The sequence below is a fragment of the Nuphar pumila genome, chromosome 2 (genome assembly GCF_984573655.1).
Source record: "Nuphar pumila chromosome 2, dmNupPumi1.hap1.1, whole genome shotgun sequence".
Lineage (NCBI taxonomy): Eukaryota > Viridiplantae > Streptophyta > Magnoliopsida > Nymphaeales > Nymphaeaceae > Nuphar > Nuphar pumila.
Window position 1 is genome coordinate 129,585,521 of NC_143250.1, and position 22,252 is coordinate 129,607,772.

Consider the following 22,252-nt stretch of genomic DNA (forward strand, 5'->3'; position numbering starts at 1 on the left):
TTCCCTCTTGTGTTTTAAATTTTCTAATTGCCTCTATTCATTGAAAGCAACCATATGTTAGAAAGTGACTTGGAATACATTGGGTTCAATAATGAACCCATACTTATGCACGTGGAGTGCAAATATACCCATTAAAGAGAAACAACATAAGCACATAATGTGCTAACACATAAAACCCATAAAAAGGGAAAAATATGACATAAAGTCATAAGTTGCATATCATTGAAGAATAATGGAGAAGGGGTAAAAACCCCATTACAATGGAGCATAAGCTCCCACTAGAATTAAGAAAATACAAAGGGGAGAGCCCCTATTTATAAGCAAGAAAAGGAGCCACAAAGGGGGCTCCCAAGAGAGTCGTTGGGAGCCCCCAACGGTCACATATGTGACCGTTGGAGGCTCCCCAACGACTCTTTGGGGAGCCTCCCTATGTGGCACAAAAGCCGAAAATGAAAAGGGAAAAAGAAGAAAAATAAAAAAATAAAAAAATAAAAAAGGAAAATTACAAGCAATATTCCAAAGTGGAATATGCGCAAAACAGGAATTTACAGAAATACCCTTTTGGGTGAATAAAGAATATATATTTATATTCATATATATATAGATATACATATACATATATATATATATATGTATATGTATCTATATATATATGAATATAAATATATACGAGATTACAAATGACGATAATACACATATTTTAACATCCCCCCTCAAACTTTACGGGGAAAGACCCGAAAGTTTGGAAAATCAAAGGGAAGTCTTGAGACGAAGTCCAATTCTTCAAAAGTCTTTAAGAAAAACTCTATCTTCATGACAGTTTGAGCTAGGTCTTCAAGTCCAATTCCCCATCGATCGAATCCATGATGCATCTAATGTTCCACATCTTTAGCGATCCTGTGGAGAATCAACAAAGAAACAAGTAAAACATATCTTTGCACTTTTACTCAAATGGACCATTTCTAACTAGCATAATTATGGATGACCTATGTTAGAAATTATGCAAATTATGCAGAAATGATACTTAAAGTTTCAAAATCATACATCATGTTAAAACAAACTGAGCGGAAGCAAATTATGCAAAAACAAATTGCAAGAATGCATAACGCATTCATAAGGTCCAACATTGGACAAATATAACCCCATAATGGAGAATAACAAAAAGATCCAAGGGATATCACAAGAAGCCTACGAAGAGGCATAAAATACATATGATTTATTGAATGAGAGCCCAAAAAAAAAGGCCATAAAGAGTATATGCATATACTTATCATGAATTAATACTCAAAGAACTCATTAATGATCATGCTTCAAACATGTAATGAAGTCCCAAACAAGAGAGAAGAAATCTCCAAGCATACTTTAGGCAAAATAAACCCAAGAGTTCACAAGGTTTTAAAATCATTTATAAAAGTCATACTTAATTGACAAAATCCACATTTTGCATATAAGGATGGCAAAAAACCCATAAGCACTTAATATATAGATTAAATGCTAAGAAATCAACTTGATATGCATATCAAAAATATGAGTTACTTGAAAAACACAAGTCATGAATGAAATTTTGCAAATTTCAACAATAGTTTATTCATTACAAACAACTTCCTCATTAGTCCTCCAAAACCCATAAATCAAGTGTATAAGCTACTAGATCAAGAATATAAAGCCATTAAAGGCCAAAGACACACACAAAGGTGTGTAAAAGAACCTCTTGTCTACATATAATAATACTTGAAATAAGTGCATCTACGACAAGAACAAGAGAATACATGCCAACATGGACTAAAAAGTATCTCTTGTCTACGTAAAAAATACACTTAAAAACAAGTATGTTTAGCTACTAGAACAAGAGTAATAAGCCAACCATGGGCTAAAACATAATACATCTCTTGTCTACATATGATAACACTTGAAATGAATGAAATAAGCCAACCATGGGCATACATCTTAAGCGATTAGAACAAGGACACAAACGCTAACATAGGCTAAAAATCACACACCATTGTGTGAATCAACGTGCCTTGTCTACATATAAAAATACTCAAGACAAGTGTGTTCAGCTAATAGACCAAGAGAGCAAAAACCAACAAAGGGCTAAAAACACACAAAGGTGTAATAAAATTCTTGTCTACATATGATGACACTTAGATAATGGGCATAAAAGGAAAAGACTTTTGAGGCAATAAACTTGTAATGAAAATAAACCTCGAATAAAACAATACTCCTTTTAAAATGAATTCTCATAACAATAACATGCATGTAAAAAATATCTTCAACAAGATACTATAATCGATAAAATAAAATTCTTGAGAACAAATGTGTGAACATACACACACCAAGAACACTTAGAATACTTGTGCAAAATCACAAGAACACATGTGCACAACGAGCACAACATACGGAATCACAAATGTGCAAATGCACTCATAAGATTCATAAACAAATAAAAGGTTGGGCTATAATCCCAAAACATCTTGATTTTAAATGTACCTTAAAACATTTAAGGTTTCAAATACCATATGTCCATCACATTTACTTAGAAGCATCCATAATATCAATGGCACAAGAACAAACTAGTGACACACTCATATATTAAATCATTCTAGAGTCCCAAGGTGCCCATAACTCACCTCAACCACCATCTATAATATGGTAAGTGGACAATCTAAAAAGACATAACAACGAGTGTCACACTCATAATTAGAGATCATATACCAAATCATTCTAGAGTCCCAAGGTGCCCATAACTCACCTCAACCACCATCTATAATATGGCAATTTGGACAATCTAAAATGATATAACACGAGGTGCCCATAACTCACCTCAACAAACATCTCTAATAAAACAATAATAAGGCCAAAACAATGATGCATTAAATAACATGTGATGGACAAACATAAATGCCACAAAAGGGCAATAAACACATAAGGAATCATTTTCCAAATAAATTTTTTTTACAAAGAGGACCGATTAACAAATTGAATCAAAGGTCTAATATAATCCATCAAAACAATTTTGCATAACCACGAATTATGCTTAATCTTCAAAAGAAGTCTTGTGCACCAAAAAAGGCTTACTATGCAACATAACATGAAATATTAAGCAACATCATGTGTATGAACCGATTTGGAACAAACAAGCCTTAACTATGAAAGACATAAGGTGCAATTAAACGGTGAAGTTGGTGAAGTTCAAAAATAACAAACTTAGGCCAATATAGGCATTCATAAAGATGGTGAATTTCGAAAAACTTATGAAATCTACTATTTCAACTTAAAAATGATAAACAATCATGAAATCTTCATAAAAGAGTATATACTCACAAGAAGATTATAAGGACCGAAAGGCTCCTTAAGGAGAGTTTGAACAAACAAACATATACAACTCCCAAAGAAGGAGAAAACTCCATTAAAGTGGAAGAAATCCCAACAAAATAGATTCATTAACAAAACCTTATGATAAATAAGATTGTACTATGGCTTTAAATAAAAAGTAAACATTTATTGAGGAAAAATTTAACACTCTTAAGTTTTATCAAAAAACATGACTTAATAGATTATTACCTACTCCTAATGAAATAAGTACACAATAAACATTAGTGAAGACCATAACTTTGGTAATGAAATATGCGGAAAAGCAAAAGAGTGCATTAAGCACTTACAACATTCACTAATGAACAAACAAAAGGGCAAACACCAAAACCTACAAGAGACAATCACAACATAAAAATATAAATGTCTCTTATTGAAAAGAGAGAGAACTCTCTAAATGTTGAAAACATCCTTAAGAGTGTAAAGATGGAAAGAAAATCACCATATTCCATAAGACCATTTTAAAACTTAATTCAACCGGTATTAAAAAAAAAACTTTCTTAATTAAATGTTGCTCATATAAAATGGACACATAATATGGAATTTTTCATATATGCCAAACATTTTTCAAAAAACTATATTTCACAAGCATTTTAATCTTAACATACCTTTCTTTAAAGACTAAACATTCATATAAAGGTATTTTCATAAACAAGGTTAGGTTTAAAATGTAAATTCAAAGTTCCAACGGTCATAAATTTTTACCGACCCATTAAAGCAAGTTTTGAGCAATCATATATCTAATTTTTCGCCAAACAAGTTATCATTTAAAGTTTTTCAAAGAAAAACATATGAAAACGATTCAATGGAGTAGCAAGAAACTCAAAAAAGACATAATGACAAAAATCACACATAAAGAAAAGAACATATTCCATTCTTCATACAATACTCAAAGAAATAGAATGCATACCGAATAACTATAAGAAAGACAATAGAGAGAAATGAATACTTCACCATTTTTTCTTTAACAAATTCTTGAATAGCACGCTTCCCGATGCACCAAAGAGCAACTCGATCTCAACCTTGCTCTGATACCATGTTAGAAAGTGACTTGGAATACATTGGGTTCAATATTGAACCCATACTTATGCACGTGGAGTGCAAATATACCCATTAAAGGGAAACAACATAAACACATAATGTGCTAACACATAAAACCCATAAAAAGGGAAAAATATGACATAAAGTCATAAGTTGCATATCATTGAAGAATAATGGAGAAGGGGTAAAAACCCCATTACAATGGAGCATAAGCTCTCACTAGAATTAAGAAAATACAAAGGGGAGAGCCCCTATTTATAAGCAAGAAAAGGAGCCACAAAGGGGGCTCCCAAGAAAGTCGTTGGGAGCCCCCAACGGTCACATATGTGACCGTTGGAGGCTCCCCAACGACTCTTTGGGGAGCCTCCCTATGTGGCACAAAAGCCGAAAATGAAAAGGGAAAAAGAAGAAAAATAAAAAAGGAAAATTACAAGCAATATTCCAAAGTGGAATATGCGCAAAACAGGAATTTACAGAAATACCCTTTCGGGTGAATAAAGAATATATATTTATATTCATATATATATATAGATATACATATACATATATATATATATATATGTATATGTATCTATATATATATGAATATAAATATATACGAGATTACAAATGACGATAATACACATATTTTAACACCATAATCCTAAGGTTCTTTTCTTGCTTCAAAATTGACTCTAGACAAATAAATTGAGTTGCAAATCTTGTCACACCTGGTCTCTTCAACTCTTACCTCTGTGTGAGTCCTCATAGCATCCAAAACTTGTCATTTATTATATAAAAATTTTGCAATCCGCCTTACATTGTTCATGACAGGTAACACATGTTCCAAACAATCAATATCTTCAAGCATTAAATCAATGCAATGAGCAACAACACATGATGTGAAAATAGTTCGATAACGTTCTTCAAAAATAATTTTTCTCTTCTACAATTGCTTTCATTGTTAATTACAATTTGAACAATATTTTCAAGTCCTATATCTTCTATTACAGAGAATAAAAACTCTACAAATTCGGCATGCATATAAGTACGTTCAACATTTTCTGCTTTCCAAAATAGTGTCTCTTGGGAAGCTCACTATCAAATTTATATACAGTCTATTTCTATTTGTATTTTTTCAAATATTGGGCATAAGTGTACATTTGGTTTGAGACCGTGTAAATTTTATTTCATCAACATATACTCTGATTTTCTTTTTTTCATCCTCAAATAATCTTGTTCTTGCCACTTCATTACTTGGTGGAAAGTATCCTAAACCGTGATTTGAAATGACAACAACAAAATTCTTGAATTATTCAGATTAGAGCAAATTAAAGGGAAAATTGTTCATTGCAATACAATAAAAAAGAAGAGAATCAATTTACTCTTTTTTTCTTGCTTTCTAAATATCCCAATAACCATTTGTTTTTTTTAAGCCCTTAAAATGAATTAGCAGCAGAAAAAAGGGTGTTACCTGTGGATTTAGCCCCTTATCGACTTGAAGTGCCAAAGTAATTATGAAATTTTCCCTTCTTAGGAGGTTGAACTTCAAGCTCTTGAGCTATTTTCAATGTTATTTCTCTCACATTAGATGGCATTTTCTTGCATGCTGCAACATCCTTGCATGCTATGCTCACTAAATGATATTTGAAGTGTGTGATCCCTCTGGAATATTCTTTTTGGCATTAGTACCCCAATACTTTCCACCTTCAAGTTCATCTGCATGACTCTAAAAAGAATCTTGTCCCTTCGACATCTTGAGATTTTTTCTTTTCTTTACTCTTTTTTCTTTTTCCCTTTCTTCTTTCCTTCCTTTCCTTCTTTTCCTTCCCTTCTTTCCTTTCCTTTCCTTCCATTCTTCCCATCATTCACTTCCTTCAGTCGCTGCAGTCGACCCCCTTATTGCCTATTAAAAAATGAGTTTCTTTATCAAGCCCTAAAGAGGCTCTTATTAAAATGTTTGAGCTTTCCCCATTTGCCCCTTAAAAATCTTTTAAAGCCCATTAAAAAACGGTTTATAGAGAGCCTGTTTTATGTTTGATTAGACCCCATTCATTGGGGATCTATAGAGAGCCCATTTTATGAAATATCTGAGAGATCAAAAGAGGAACAAATGGTTTCTTTATCACCTTTTAGAGATTCATATGTTTTGGTGGCGACGGAAAATTCTTTGGCATTGAATCTTTATATATATACACAATCTATGTAATATGGACACTTCTAACAAGAAAATGCACCCACAGTGATGGCGGGTGTGACACTTGGACAAGGCTTCCTTTGTGTCAGTTTAAGTCAACCACACTAAGGTTCAGTTTTGTTAAAAAGTGGATTTGGTTAACCCTAATCAACTCCAATTTTATCTATATTATGTATATAAACACACACACACACACACACACACACACACACACACACACACACATATATATATATATATATATATATATATATATATATATATATATATATATATAATGGTCACAGATACAGGCAATATTTTGAAAATATAGCGATAATATAGTTATAAATTCATAAAATAATGTTAAAGGCAAAATATCACGATATTTTGAAAATCTCAGAAATTTATAGATATCGCAATAATATCATGATACTATGAGTTACCTTTTACTTTTTTTATTTCTTTTCTATATCGTAACTACATTTTCTTCTTTCTTTTGTATGCTTTACTTATTTATTTTATTATGTGTATTTTATTATCTAAACATGTTATTTTTCTTAATTATTTCTACTATTTTTGTATTTTTATTTTTTTTTAAAACACCAAGTTTTTCCTAAGATTTTTCTGGAATTTATCAGCAAAATCTATATTATCTCGAGAATTTGCATTGCTGAGATATAGCTGAGACTGATATTTGTGAATATATATACTATGCACCCCCACACCCAAGTTTTTTGAAATTGCATGTCGCACTCTCCGCATGCACACCTATGTGATAGTGTATATTATATATCCTTACCCCTAGTGAAAAAATATAATATTTTTATTTATTTTCAATTTTTTGCACATTTGACAGACCAGCATCCTTTAATAAAAAGAAGGCGGTGGGGGTGGGGAAATGACCTTTAGCAGCGGTGAAATCACCGTTAAAGGGCTGTGTAGAGGCAAGTCCTTTAGCAGTGGCGCCGTAATTGTTGGCATAGATGATACATCAAATGTGGTTTTGCTTTTGCCATTTAAGTTATCTTCTTGAACTATGTCTGTTTTCAGCATCAGTACTTGGGAGCCCTTTTCCTGAAGGGTTGTTCAATTTCATAGCTTTTCATCTAGTTAAATGTAAGATGTTTTTTGAGCAGTGCCAGGTTAGAATTTGGTTTCACATTTCTGTCAATACAGTAGCATTACTTTTTGCTTTTACTGTTAAAATAGTCATTATTATTATTATTATTATTATTATTATTATTATTATTATTATACACCTTGTTCTTGGCTATGCTGGTGTTCAGGATGGGAACTATGTGATTGTGACTGATAGATGGCAGAAGTTTAGTTCTGTAATTCTTGATGAAAACACTTTAGGCTTTCTTGCCATGTATGCTGATGAGTTCCTGGTTCATGGAGTAGATGTTGAGGGGAAAAGGTATGTCATTCTAACAGATTCCTTGTTATCTAGAATGTTTTTAACTCGTAGTGATGAAACTAATAATCTTTATCATGAAAAAACCGGTAAATTATTTTATTAGTACCTTTTTAACATTTACGGAGAACATTTTTTACGTGATAATTTGATCCAAAAGGATTCTTCTGTTTATTGACTGAAATGCATAACAAAACTGGTTATTAATGCTATTAGCGCTTTTTAATCTTTATGGATATTTATCTACATGATAATTTGATCCAAAAGGCTTCTTCTGTTTTTGACCAAAATGCAAAGTGATATTTTCTTACTGCTTGCGGAAGCATCTCCATATTTTTTTGTTCCTTCTCATTATAAAATACTTACCTATCTCTGCAGGCTTGGAATTGAGGAAGAGCTAGTGGCTTTGCTTGGGCAACTCTGTCCTGTGAGTAGTGTTTTCTTCTTCTTCTTCTTAATAATATTAATAATAATAATAATAATAATAATGGGCATCTTATTGGTTTGTATTTTTGCATTTTACCCATTTTAGAACATCCAATTTAGAGGCATGTTCAGTTATTATTAATATTTTTTAAAAGAACCTTTCTAACCGCAATATTTTCCATTTTGCACTTGCCAAAGTCTAATGTATCTGTAATCAAGTAATCAACTCAGGAATTGGCTATAGACATGCACATGGCTTATCAATAGGCTCTTGTTAATTTACCTTGTGCTTTCTAGAGGTGGTTGCCTTGGCAAAGTAACCACGATAGCAGCAAAGAGAGTTGAAAGCTCATCACAACTAACTCATCGTAGATCAAATACTATCAGTTTAAACCTCAGACACACTGCTTTTGGTGAAAAACCTAATTCAATGAATCAAATGAATCTAATAAATGAAATTTAAAGCTTTTATGTGCTTGTGTGGATCTAAAGTCTCATGACTTAGAACTGACTTGGTCATTGGATTTTTAAAAGACTTAATCAAGTCAAAGTCAAACAAAGCAACCTAGTTAGTGGACTATAAGTCTATCCATGTAACTGGTTCTTGATGGAACCTATCTTTTGATACGGCTTAGGCTGTGTATGAGTCCCATAGTCAAAGATGAGTCCTGAGTCATGAAATTTTGAACCTTTTGGTGAAAGTGCTCAAGAGAAGACTGAGACTGGTGGTCGTATGGGCTTTATTGAGAAATGAAACTCTAGGGATTTTGTGGTGCCTATGATCCTAAATTATGACTTAGAACCAAGTTGGTCATTGGATTTTTAAAGGACTTTATTGTGTTGGCCTTGGAACTGTAACGAAGTCAGGGAGCGTATAGAGAAGTTTGACCAGGTTTAGTTGGTTCTTGATCCAACCTACTTTTGATTCAGGGTAGGCTGTGATTGAATCCAACAGTAAAGAATTGGTGGATCCTGAAGAGCCAAAATTTGGATCTCCAACTGATAAATTGTGGTAAAAAAGTTAAGAGGAGACTGATACTGGTGGTAATACGGGCTTTCCAAGAAGCCAAATGCTCTATCTTCTTTGGGCCTCTATATCACAAGCAATCTTGTTTGGTATGCTGGAAGAAGGGGTGTGGATCTTATGCCTATGAGATTGGCATTTCTGTACAGATGCAGCAGAAAAACACTTATCAATATTACTAAATATCAATTGCTTTGTTTCTATGGCATACTTTTGGCTCTCGTTCCATATCCCCTTATACATTAGCCATATTCTTCTATATCCTCGTATCTGCAGCCGTATCCATGTGACATAGCTTTATTTAGGTTGAACCACCATGATGGTTGTCACAGTAGCAGCAGGCTAGTCTGCAAATTAAGGCCCTTTTTGGAAACTAGCCATCGGAGGTAGCTGGAGTGGGAAGTTGGGAATACCTAGAGCCATAGTTGTTTTGGATGGATGCAGTTGTAGGAAATAATGGAACTGGAGCGGTATTTGATGACTCCAGTGCCACATTTCACTTCCCTCCTGGATGAGGTGGTAGTTACCAAGTACTACACCAGTTACTGCTCTGACCGCCTTCTCATTGCTCTTCCAGTTATAATTTCAGCTTTTCAGCTGCATTCCAAACAGCTGCACAAGTGGAAGTGGTAAATCCCTAGCTATACCGTTCCACTTATCCCAAACAGCCATGTGGATTTGCTAAAACCATAAATTTTGAGGCGGAAAAATGGACGCATTAAATCATTATAATTCATAGTCTTGATAAAAACTATTCATAGTGCCAATCTCAATTAGAGCTGGATTTTTTTCACATTTCAATGGATGGATGTGGTTTTTGCTTGGAGGTCAATGATTAACTCAGTTTACATGACAAAACTCTTTGGCGCTTGTTTGCTGGATTGGCTGACTGCCACGTTGGCATCTACTAGGCCAGCTTGGCTGGGTACACAGGCTATCGGCCATTGTTCTAGGCATAGGATTTACCATTCTGATCATCTGCTTACCTAATCAAAGTGGGGATCAGATTATCTGGCTGTTTCAGCTGGTGGAATGTTGGACCCAATTCATGTCATAAAACCTGGTCTAGCTGGTCCATTGAATTGGTAATTGATAAGAACTGGTTCATCAAGTTAGAAACCTCAGTGAAATCTGGAACCTGGATCTAGTTTCAGCGGATGGACTAGGTCAGGTCTTGTTGATTGATCTTTTGCCACTACACAGGAAACATGTGCCACTACAACGGATGAACTATTTGATTCAGTTGAACTATGCAAAACTCATTTTTGAAAGTTGTTTATTGTAATGACCTACTGCCTAACTGGTATTACTACTACAACTTGGCCGAGCCTACCTGGCTGGTTTGTGAAATCAAGTACTTGGTATCATCTGATGGATCATAAACCTCAGTCCAATTCAAATCCTGAACCATTGGCAGTTTGAATTTACATTGATAAATGTTTGCCTGTTTCTGGTGCAGATTCCGGTGACTTATGCGGGTGGTGTCACAACAATGTCTGATCTGGAAAGGATAAAAACTGCAGGCTTGGGGCGTGTAGATGTCACAGTCGGGAGTGCTCTCGATATTTTTGGTGGTGATTTGTTATACAGGGAGGTTGTTGAGTGGCACAAAACTCAAGCGATGACAATTCATTAGGTAAAAATTGTCTGCCTCAAGAGTGACTAACAGGAACCATGAAGTCCTAAACTGTACTCACAAGAGCTACATGAATGTTCTCTCTCAGCAATTGCTTGTTTGGGCCTGTATGGTTCAGAAAGCAAAGCCGAATCAGCTGACTCTGAGACTAAGCTCACCAAATTCTTGACATTGAAGGGATTGGCTTCACCTCTCAATGATACGTTCTTGTGGCCAAAATCCACATTTGCTGCATCCGTTGGATGGTATTCATCAAAGTAGAAAAACAAGTTCCTGTATTCAGACTCCCATCTTGTTGAGACATTTCCCAGACCGTTGGGTTTGACATCGCAAAACAATTCTTGTTGGCCACCTTGAAATATGTATTCCATTGTTAAAGTGTCAAGTCCATAAGTTTGAGGAACCAATTTTTTTTGGTATCATAATGCCCCTATGATAATAAACCAACCAATATGCTTCCAGATTGAAGTTGAGCCAATTCTATCACGGGCCTGAATGGATCGTAGCATGAGTCAGGGTGATTAGAGTGGTAACTAGAGCTGGTATGCCTGCACTTAAGAAAATCATAATTTATAAATTTGTACAAGGGGATCTAAATTGTGGAGCTGAGCAGACTGTGATTCTGCCACGACTACTTATTAAGAAATTTAAGTCGTGAAATTTCTTGATATATTGGATGATAAGTTTTATAAAAAGGTTCTTAAGTCTCAGCATGGTTTTAGAGAAAAGATAGAAAATGGCTGTATAATTCTCGAAATTTGGTGCATTCTTGCAAATACCTACCAATTTGCCAAAATTCTCTGCATATCTAAAAAAGCCAATCACGACTTTTTTTTGTCTCATTTTACCCTTCGTAGGTGATGTATGCGGAACTCTTGACATTCACACAAAAAACTTGCAAATCTATGAAACTTTGAATTAGCAAAGGGTATTCAGAATTGCACAAGATATGCTCCTGGATGTCAGGAGAGGAGGTCTGTGTAAGTCTGACAATGGGTTCGGTTTGTACCAAGTACCCGACTTGACCCGAATCTGAATTCATGGAAAGTGCTGATTCAAATAATATTCGGGTTGATTGGAACCCGACCCAAGCATTATGCTGGTTGGGTTTGGGTCATGATTTTTGCTGTGTACCTAATTTGACTTGGATTTCAAGATGGACTACCATACTGGGTTAACGATGATCATTGCAGAGACCTTTAGTCTAGTGAAAAAGTAAGTGAGCAAACCTCTAGTGCAAGGTTACGGCATAACAGTCCTAACACCATTTGTACGATTAATTTACAGAGATTGATTCCTACACTCTGGCAATCTGAAAAATATTGGGTCTTATACGTGATGGATTTACATGAAAACAAATATGGTGTTACAATTCATTGGACTTACACAGTGGTTTACAGCTTGACATTTCGCATTTTGTAAGATTCTATCTATAAGGGTATCGTATCATGTACGTGGACAAGAATTTACTTTCGTCCGCATCAATCATAGGTCGGTTTCGTCAAAGACATTTTGGGAGTCAACGTTAGCGAGTGGATCTATCGCTTGGCACACCATGCTCCTTTATAAAATAATAGCGTCGATTGTGACATATTTGTAATGAAGTATATTGAAGCAATATACAATGTTCGAGAACTTTATTTCGACATTGTATGCTCTTTATTGCCCTCTGTTATTGGGGACTCAATGCATATATATATATATATATATATATATATATATATATATATATATATATATATATATATATATATATATATATATATATATATTGGTGCCACATTACATTTTTTTTGCAGGTTGATATGCCTAGATTCCTCAAAGAACTATGCAAAAAATTGACGGCGTTTCTAATTGCGGAAGAAAAAATAACTCAGCCGACAAGAAGACCTAAAAGGCAACGAATGACGGAACCCCCCATGCAAGAGTAATTTGTTGTTCATCGACTTCAAGTAGATTTTATAGACTGTACCACCAACTTTTGTATAAACAATTATTGTAGACTATGTATACAAATTATGTAAATATCACTAGGTTCAAATAAATAAAATTTCAATTTCAATAGATACGCCAATAAATTGGATAGTTATATAGTAAAAGCAATTCGTTGTTATGTTTGCCCCTCGTAACTAAGAATCGTTCAAGTGATTCACGTTGTATAAATTGGAAATGATTTTTTTTAAACATGACTTTATATAAGTGTATAAACATTATTTGTAAATATATTAATAAACAGTGGAATCGATTTGCACAAGCAATCATAGTGCACCTTTACCACGATTTGTGCTCATGAACAGAGTGATTGCCATCCAGTTGTGACCGACGTAGACATGAATCCGTAAATCGTTATACCATAGTGATTTACAAAATGACGTATGTCTTTTAGACATCGAGCTTTGTCTAAGTGAACGATAAGCACAAACTCGATTTACACAATGACCTATGAAGGCTACATGGTGTAGCGATTTGTTAATACGGGCAATGTCTATGTCATCGATTTTTCCTAATTGCTTTTATGGGCGATTGGGAAAGATGGTTTAAGGATTTCGGGTCTTGCTTCAACGATAAAAAATGAGTTATATTCTCGAATACAAATGATTTCGTTCAGAAATAAAAACAAAGGCATATTGTTGTCGTCGTAACTTCGTAACTATAAATTCACATGAATTACATGATTTACAACTGCTTTCATATATAAAAAATATTAATAGTTGGTTACAATGTCTATGAGCAGTTGAGGATACATCCTCTCCAATGTAAAGGAGCTCAGTAGTAATGGCATCCCACTGTACCCTATTTCTCAGTAAACGAGCTCTGCTGTTTTGTTAAACTCTTAACAAATCTGACAATGTGGAAATTGGGTCATGCAAAGAGGCATGACAACTAACTTGATGGTAATACTTAAAATTAGTCCACACACGATTCTTGTGTCCCATAAGTCACTTTCGAATTGATCTGAGCCTGTCATGAAACATAAAATATAAGACACTATATTAAGTTTCACAAGAAATGCAAACCTCCTCCCAACATTGATTACATACCAAAAGACTTGTAAAACGTAAGCTATCGTTCCCAGATATCTGGTCGGGAGGATGAAAGGTTACAACATTGGAAATTATGTCTATAGGGTATTGTTGCATGTTGGAAATTACACAACTTAGATATTGATAAGCTTCACGTAATGCAATTTACATTGGAAGCAATATAATGTCTTATATACCTGTTCATGCGAAGGCCTTTGTTGCTTTTGATTAGAGGTTGGTTGTTTCTTAGACCTTTTCTTGCCAACCAATTCTAGTGCACCTTTGCCCTCCGACGACTGCAATCAGAGGCAAGTTTTCTTTTGATACCCTTCGTTTGGTAAATATTTCCATCATAATCAACAACGTTCACTACTGACTTGTTGAAGATGATGTTTACGCTTCGGCACAACTTCTCAGGAGTGTCAAGGGAAGCATGATTTTCACCTACGCTGTTCGATCCCATTATCTTGGGCTGGTATTCATGAGCTGCAACGGACTGAAGGTGAATTAACTGCATGTTCTCAAGTAACTCCCTTGACGTTTTTCTCATGCATACATAGCCTTCTTCACTTTTCGATGCTAAATTTGCAACATGTATAAATGACCTATACAGTTGTTGGTAACAGAAGGCTATGTGACACTTCTCGTCAACACCATATTGACTGACATTATCCATATCTAGCAGTTCGATCTTTGTTTGTCTCCTCCATCTTCGCATTACATATGACTCATGTATTTCTTGTATCTTTTCTTGATTAAGTGCCTTTAATGCATGATGGCATAAAATACCTTTGAATTCATACATTTTGCACGTACATTCAACTTTTTTGTTATCAAGATTGTATGTGACATGTGCTTCTTGCCTTTTCTGATGCTCTTCGCCCTTCCATAAAATATGGTATTTATGCATATTCTCGGTTTGCACGAGTCCTTTTATGTTGCAATTCATGACATGTATAACATCTTTCTTAATCCATTCAAATACAGTTAGTGTATACAGATTTGCAGGTCACATCAATATTTTCATGCCCAAAGTTACAGGTCGTGTATTGACGCATTTCATATCTTGTTCAAGCTCATTTTGTCTTAGGCCATCTACAAATAATTCATATTGTTTCATGAAGAAAAATATTGTTAAACATGAATACAAGATTTTCTTCAGCGTGGCATGCATAAATTCAACTCTTTGTATGCTTATCATACCTGCACAAAAGTATTGTCTTACATATCCCTATGCCCACTTCTCTTTTTCTGCATATAAATTTTGTAACCACAAATAATCTTCAAGATCGTATATTTTAATCATTTTCTCCAAATCTAACATAAATGTGATCTCATCTACGCTCTCAAGTACACACTTTGTAAACTTTTTCTCAAACCCTGTCTTCTAATTAAATATGCGTCCTATGTTCTTTGTTGCATTTTGAAAGATATGTCACAAACATAGGCGATGATGTGCATCTGGCCACACATGAAACACTGCAATCGCAATCGCGCAATCATCATCTGTAAGTACAACTTCAGGTTGCTTCCCATTCATTGCCTGTGTAAATACTCTGAATAACCACTCAAAGCTTTCTTTGGTCTGGTCATACAAAAAAGCGCCGCCTAATATACAACTCTGTGAGTGATGGTTCACTCCGACAAACTGCGTAAATAGCCACTGTTTAGTATTAATCTTTACTGTCATATAAAAAACAAGTACATTATCGAAGCATTCATAATCTACTCTTGACTTTGAATCTGCCCAAAACATATTCACAACATATCCATCTTTATCCAGTTGCATTGCACTAAAGAAACCAGGGTCAATGCTTGATTTCTTCTATAAGTAATCAACCAAAGAACATATTTCTCCATTCTTCATGTTATATGTCCTCTTCCTTCTCAAGTGGTTTCTTAGATCTATAGGTGTGAATGGCACATTCTCGCGACCACCATCTATATGGGCAAACAAATTGTATGTCTTCCTTGGTGCAATGCCGATGCTATCAGCTATTTCAGCCATTGCAGCATGCACTACAGTTACTTTACGACGTGACCTTAACATAAGAGTCATAAATGAAGCAGATAAATCATGATTATGATCACTGATTAAAGTACAAACTACATATTTCCCATTCGGAAGTCTTCTTAACACCATTCTCCCTAGACATTCACATCTTGATTCTGGCATGCTCCTTGTTGGATTTCCAATTGATTTCTTCTAACCTTGCTTGGAACAAACATATGTCTTTCTCACCATGACACCCTGTGCATTTTTTGACCAAGAATACCTTCTAACACTGAAGCTAAGTTTTAAGGCATAATCATTGTAAAATTTATATGCAGTTTCCTCATTATTAAACTGCATTTCTTCTATGAGAACATAGTCTAGTGTACTATCATGTACATTCCCAGTGCCTGCACTTTTATTAAATGTACTGTCATGAATGTCTACCTCATTATCGAATTACATTTCTTCTACTGGAACATTCAAGTCAAGAGTGAATCTAATCTCTGCACCATTCTTATCATGTGCATCATTATTGCACATGTTCACTTCTTCAGGTGCGTCATTAGTATACATGTTTACTTCTCCATATCTTTCAAATGATTGAGATAGATCATCTTCATTAGAACCCGATGATAAGCTCACCACTGTTATAAGCAAGATATCAATTTGCGTTAGCAAACACATACATTTACTACGATTTATTCAGGATGCATATAACAACGAATACCGATAAGGTTAAGCACATCAAAGAAACAATTTAATGAATCACAGTATAAAAACAACTGCGGTTTGTTATTTGCTTATACTAAGCATCGAGTTGTTACTTACCATGCCAATAAAAGAAATGACATGCCGTACATGTGGGTTGACGATAATGCTTTCATTATATCTACGAGGCTGTGAAGCGAGTTCAATAGAAATCGCTAAATGAGCAGTGATTTGAATACGAAAATCGCCACTGCAAGCGCGTAAAAATGTATTTCTGCACGCACATGTTTTAAAAGTGTTTCTATAAATATCTTACAAATTTACACTGTAAAACACATAATATCTTACAAATCGATAAATATATTGCAAAATATATTACAAATCGATACAAAAATTCAGCACAATAGCAAACAAATCGATATTAAAAAATAAAACAATATCTCACAAATCGGTAGTATGTTACTAAAACCGCGATTTGAGATACAATGCATATACTGGGTGAATGGAGAATACCAGATGGGGTAGAAGCCCTTCCTCGCATTTCTAAACAAGCATTCTTGTCAACAGGTCCCAGCGTCTTACAAATATCAATAAGTTTCCAACCATCGAAAGGACAAGATCCACCTACAATAACAAAACAACGCTTTAATGGCACACAAGACGACATACGTTCTTCAACGATAGCATGATGAGATGGAAAGCTACTCACGACGCCGAAATGACACTGGTTGGAATGTTTGTGCGTCCTTGCTTTCTTCCATAATGCCTACCGACAACGAAAAATAAGAGAAGACTGTAAAAATAGATGGCCGACAAATTCGCCTATGATGCCCACCAATGATCGAACTAGTCGATCACGAACACGGGAATGTTTTGTAATACAAGGCAAGAACGATAAGGCGACAATGTGTTGTAAAACAGGATAAAAAACAAGGCATGAACGTCGACTAGAGACGACGACAAAGTTTGTGTTGTCAATGGGAGCTCCCGTTACAGCAGATGGCACAAAAGTTTACTGCTTAGGGCAAAAACAAAACATTTGGACTTTGAAGAGTTAACATCGTACTTTATGGATGTAGGACTTTTTTTGTTCTTTTCTCGAACTGTCGTTTCCCTTCTTTTGAATGAAGGATATTTTTGTAATTTTCTTGAATCCTCGTTTCATGGCGAGCATAGCAGGAAAGGGTACTTAAGTCTTTGCAACCGCACCAGATTCCGATGCTAAGTGATGCCAACACACACGGGGATACGAGCTCCACGAGCTCTTATATGTGGCGTTCATTGGGACCCCCAAACACGAGATGTGGCTAACGACCGTCTTCTGGGGAGAACATACACCACCCTCTCCTCACTTGCTTCCCCTTGCACTTAGTATTGCTTTTTATATGTTTCATTTTGCATGCACTTGCATAATTGCTTCACCATTTCTCACTCCATACTATATATTTTAATACTTGCTTCTTCACTTTACGCATTGCTTTTCGAATCCGTTTTGTTTCCTGGTAACTGTCATCTTAACAAAAGATCCAGAACTTCATTTTGTGATTTGAATCACTAATCAGATCCCGAGCGCACCCTCTTCAAAAGATAGATCCTGTGTTGGGTCAAGCCTGATCCAACCTTTATCTGACCGTTAGCCTCCCCTAGTTGGATCCAACACCACATACAGCCCTAAGGAGTGTCCGTTTGTCTGGATCTTGTGAAAGATATCACGTGAGCTAAAGATAATTGATTCTGTTTGTTTATATTCAAGATTTCCATAACGGGTTGGAATTGTAGTGTGTTCCTAATCTACGAAATTCTACCCAATGTCGGCAACCAAAGTACGTAGCTAAACTGAAACCCAGATTCGTTTGGGCAACAGGCCAGACAAACCACGACCCAGTTCAACCCATATATATATATATATATATATATATATATATATATATATATATATATATATATATATATATATATATATAAGTGCATGATCACTTTTGAAACTCGCACTGAGTGTCCATCGCATGAGCAATGGACGGTCAACGCAAGTTTGCATCAAATAACACCTTTAACGGCGACAAAAGGTCACCACTAAAAGTATTATGCAGAAATAATGATGCTGAGCATCCATCGCGCAAATAATGACGGGCATCCATCGCGCACACGATGGACGTTCAGTTCGAGTTCGTTCTGGTCAGGTTTGAAAGTGATCATGCACCTATGCACTACTCTCTCTCACTACAACAGAGCAGTAGATTAGCGACGACCACCTTTCGTCGCTAATCCGTCGCTAACCATGTTAGCGACGGATTAGCGACAACGCGGCGACAGTATGCTTACGTCGCGAATATTTCAACGCTAACTGGCGACGAAATTATTCTGTCGCCAAGTCCGTCGCTAATTGCGACGGAATAACGAGCGCTATATTCCGTCGCCAATCCGCCGGTACTAAACGGCGACCACGGCGTGGCGACGGATTTAATTCCGTCGCTAAGCCGTCGCTAGATTAATATGAATAGCGACAGAATCATCCGTCGCTAATCCGTCGCAAAAACGAAAAAAAATCAAAAAAAATTTATTTAAAAATTAATTACGGAGAACTATACAATTTATATTTCCTGTACAATTTATATTTCCTGTAAATAAAAAACAAACCACACAAAAAAATTCATATAACAAGTATCTATAATAATTAATCGTTCCACCTTAAAACTAAGAAGTTTAATTATTTACAATTCAACAATTACAATTAGGAAAAATAAAAAAAATAGAACTTCTTCAACACAGTCCTCTAATCATCGCCAAGATTTTGTGCGTCTTCTTGTTCATTGTCTTTATCTGTCCCTTCAGCTCCACTACCCTGATTATCGCTAGCAGCCTACACAAGAAAAGAACAGTCAGTATTGATAAACAAAATATAATGAAATAAATTACACACTATATGTGATTCTATCATGTGCTCATGTGTGATCTAAGGCAATAAAAAAACTCTATATGTGATTCTATCATGCTCATATGTGTGCTAAGGCAGTCAAAAAATTGAATATGTGATTATAGCATGTTCATATGTGTTCTAAGGCATATAAAAAAACTCTATATGTGATTCTACCATGCTCAGATGTGCTTTAAGGCAAGCAAAAAACTATATATGTGATTCGATCATGCTCGTATGTGTGCTAAGGCAGTAAAAAAATTGAATATGTGAATATAGCATGCTCATATGTGCTCTAAGGCAGGCAAAGCCAAAAATTTTATATGTGATTCTATCATAAATGATATATAACATGTTCATATGTGTTCTAAGGCAGTTAAAAAACTCTATATGTTATTATAGCATGTTCATATGTGTGCTAAGGCAGTCAAAAAACAGAATATGTGATTATAATATGCTCATATGTGTTCTTAGGCAGTAAAAAAACTGAATATGTGATTATAGCATGCTTATGTGTTCTAATGCAATCAAAAAAACTTTATATGTGATTCTATCATGCTCATATGTGCTCTAAGACAGACAAAAAGTTAAATATATATATATGTGATTCTATCATGCTCATATGTGTGCTAAGGCAGTAAAAAAATTGAATATGTGATTATAGCATGTTCATATGTGTTCTAAGGCATCTAGAAAAACTCTATATGTGATTCTACCATGCTCAGATGTGCTTTAAGATAGTCAAAAAAACTATATATGTGATTATACCTGAGAGGGACCTGGAATCGAAGATCCCCTATCCTGAACAGCGGCCTTGATCTCATTTCGGAGAAAGGGGGCGACGGTGTATTGGAAGTAGTTATTCAGTGATTCATTAATGATCTCGCGTACATCATCACCGGAAAGAATAGTCGGCTGCTTGGAGCTTATGTCGGCGCAAGAAGTTGGTGAGCCGTAACTGGAAGAACCAATAACTGGTGAAGTGTTCATATTACTCCCAAACCCGAACACGCGACCTTTTTTGGGTTCACCTGCTGCAGTCACCCATGCTGTAGGATCAAATGATGGATGCTGAGTAGCGTCTTCACCATATCGCTCTACCATTTGTTGCTCATATGCCTCCTACAAAATAATGTTTAAAGTATTCATTAATAATTAATGATAACATTATGATGACTTGCATATATATTGCAATGATTATTAATAGAATTAATACATACCGTTGTCGTTCTCGCCTTCTCTGATACGAAGACTCCCGTGGTCTTCCGTTTATGTGTTTCTACAAACACATCCTTATATGGTACACTGCCTCCTTTTTCTGCTTCCTGCGAAGTTAAATGACAAAAGATTTAGTACACAAATTTGCAACTATACTTATAAAATTAATATTATATATTGATGAGTTACCATTTTCTTTAGGTGGCTCCCAAATGTCTTAGATCCACCTGTGTGTAGATGGGCTTCGGGCATCTTCGATCGATTTTGTGAAGCCTTCGCAGAGCGATTTTTAAATGCATCTCCCGCCCACATATCGCACATTTCATCCCAGTAATCTCTCCTGATAGTAATAGGACCATGGCCCTTCCACAGTAATGGATCATCTACTACGCCAGATGCTTTTTTTGCTGCAGTCTTCATAGTGTGCAGCATGTCTGCAAATCGATTGGCAGCCACCTTCTGCCACACCTTCCTTGCATCATTTTCTTCCACCGTAGTTGCAAAGCGATTCGAAGCCTACAAATATTTTCAGAAAGTTAGTAGACATTGCTTAAATAAATTAAATATGAAACACATTAACTATGAGGAACAACTGTATACCATGAATGAGGACCACAATCTGTCTAATACCTCCTTTGGGTACTCTTTCCATTGAGCAACTGGTCCTGGTAGATGTTGAAGAAGTGAATTCCTAATCTCCCGTACTACTTCTTGTGGCTCAAACCTCGTGCTGCACATGAATTGTTACACAGTAAATATCAATATAAAATATTTAAAAGATATGCAATAATTGAAAACAAAATACTTACGGTCGATTATCGATATACACTATTCGAATGAGTCTTCTTGTGCCAGCCTGTGAAGACCCTGTTTCCTGTGTTGGCTGTTGACTTGTGCGATCAACTGGTGTAGGTGGGTCGTATACAGGCGCAACATCATCTGTAAAAAAATACACACCAAGTTCTCAGAATGTGCATTTGAACTAATCAAGCATCTAATTAGTTATATGATATACCTATCACAGGAGCCCGTGAAGATGAAGGTTGAGCCTGGCTACTACTGGATGAGCGACCACTATAACCTCCACGAACCATATTCTAACAAATAACATATGTCATACAATACATTCAAATAATTCACATCAAGTATTACAATGCATTCAAGTCATTCACATCAAGCATTGCAATGCATTCAAATAATTCAAATCATTGACATCAAGTATTGCACTAATTCAAATCATTCGTTAATTGCATAAATTATAATACATTCAGATAAATTACAATGCATTCGAATCATTCGTATCAAGTATTACAATACAT

At 35.3% G+C, this 22,252-nt stretch overlaps 2 protein-coding genes across 3 annotated transcripts in view; one reads left to right on the forward strand and one right to left on the reverse strand.

Moving 5' to 3' along the window:
• The window catches only part of APG10 (Aldolase-type TIM barrel family protein), a 58,454-nt gene extending 45,427 nt beyond the window's left edge, over positions 1–13,027 (forward strand). The window contains exons 6-9 of one of the 2 annotated variants that reach the window (XM_089996810.1): positions 7,858–7,991; positions 8,367–8,415; positions 10,898–11,074; positions 12,874–13,027. In XM_089996810.1, coding sequence (XP_089852936.1) covers positions 7,858–7,991; positions 8,367–8,415; positions 10,898–11,074 — 360 coding nt within the window. In that variant the 3' untranslated portion in view covers positions 12,874–13,027. Of the gene's footprint in view, positions 1–7,857; positions 7,992–8,366; positions 8,416–10,897; positions 11,536–12,873 lie in introns of those variants that run through there. The other variant, XM_089996809.1, reaches the window with a different exon arrangement.
• Positions 13,028–19,426: 6,399 nt separating this feature from the next.
• LOC149847096 (uncharacterized) lies at positions 19,427–20,731 on the reverse strand. Its single transcript, XM_089998292.1, has 2 exons — positions 20,484–20,731; positions 19,427–19,661 (listed from the first exon to the last, which is right to left on the reverse strand). The coding sequence occupies exons 1-2, from the start codon at positions 20,703–20,705 to the stop codon at positions 19,575–19,577; spliced, it is 309 nt and encodes a 102-aa protein (XP_089854418.1). The 5' UTR covers positions 20,706–20,731; the 3' UTR covers positions 19,427–19,574.
• Positions 20,732–22,252: the final 1,521 nt, after the last annotated feature.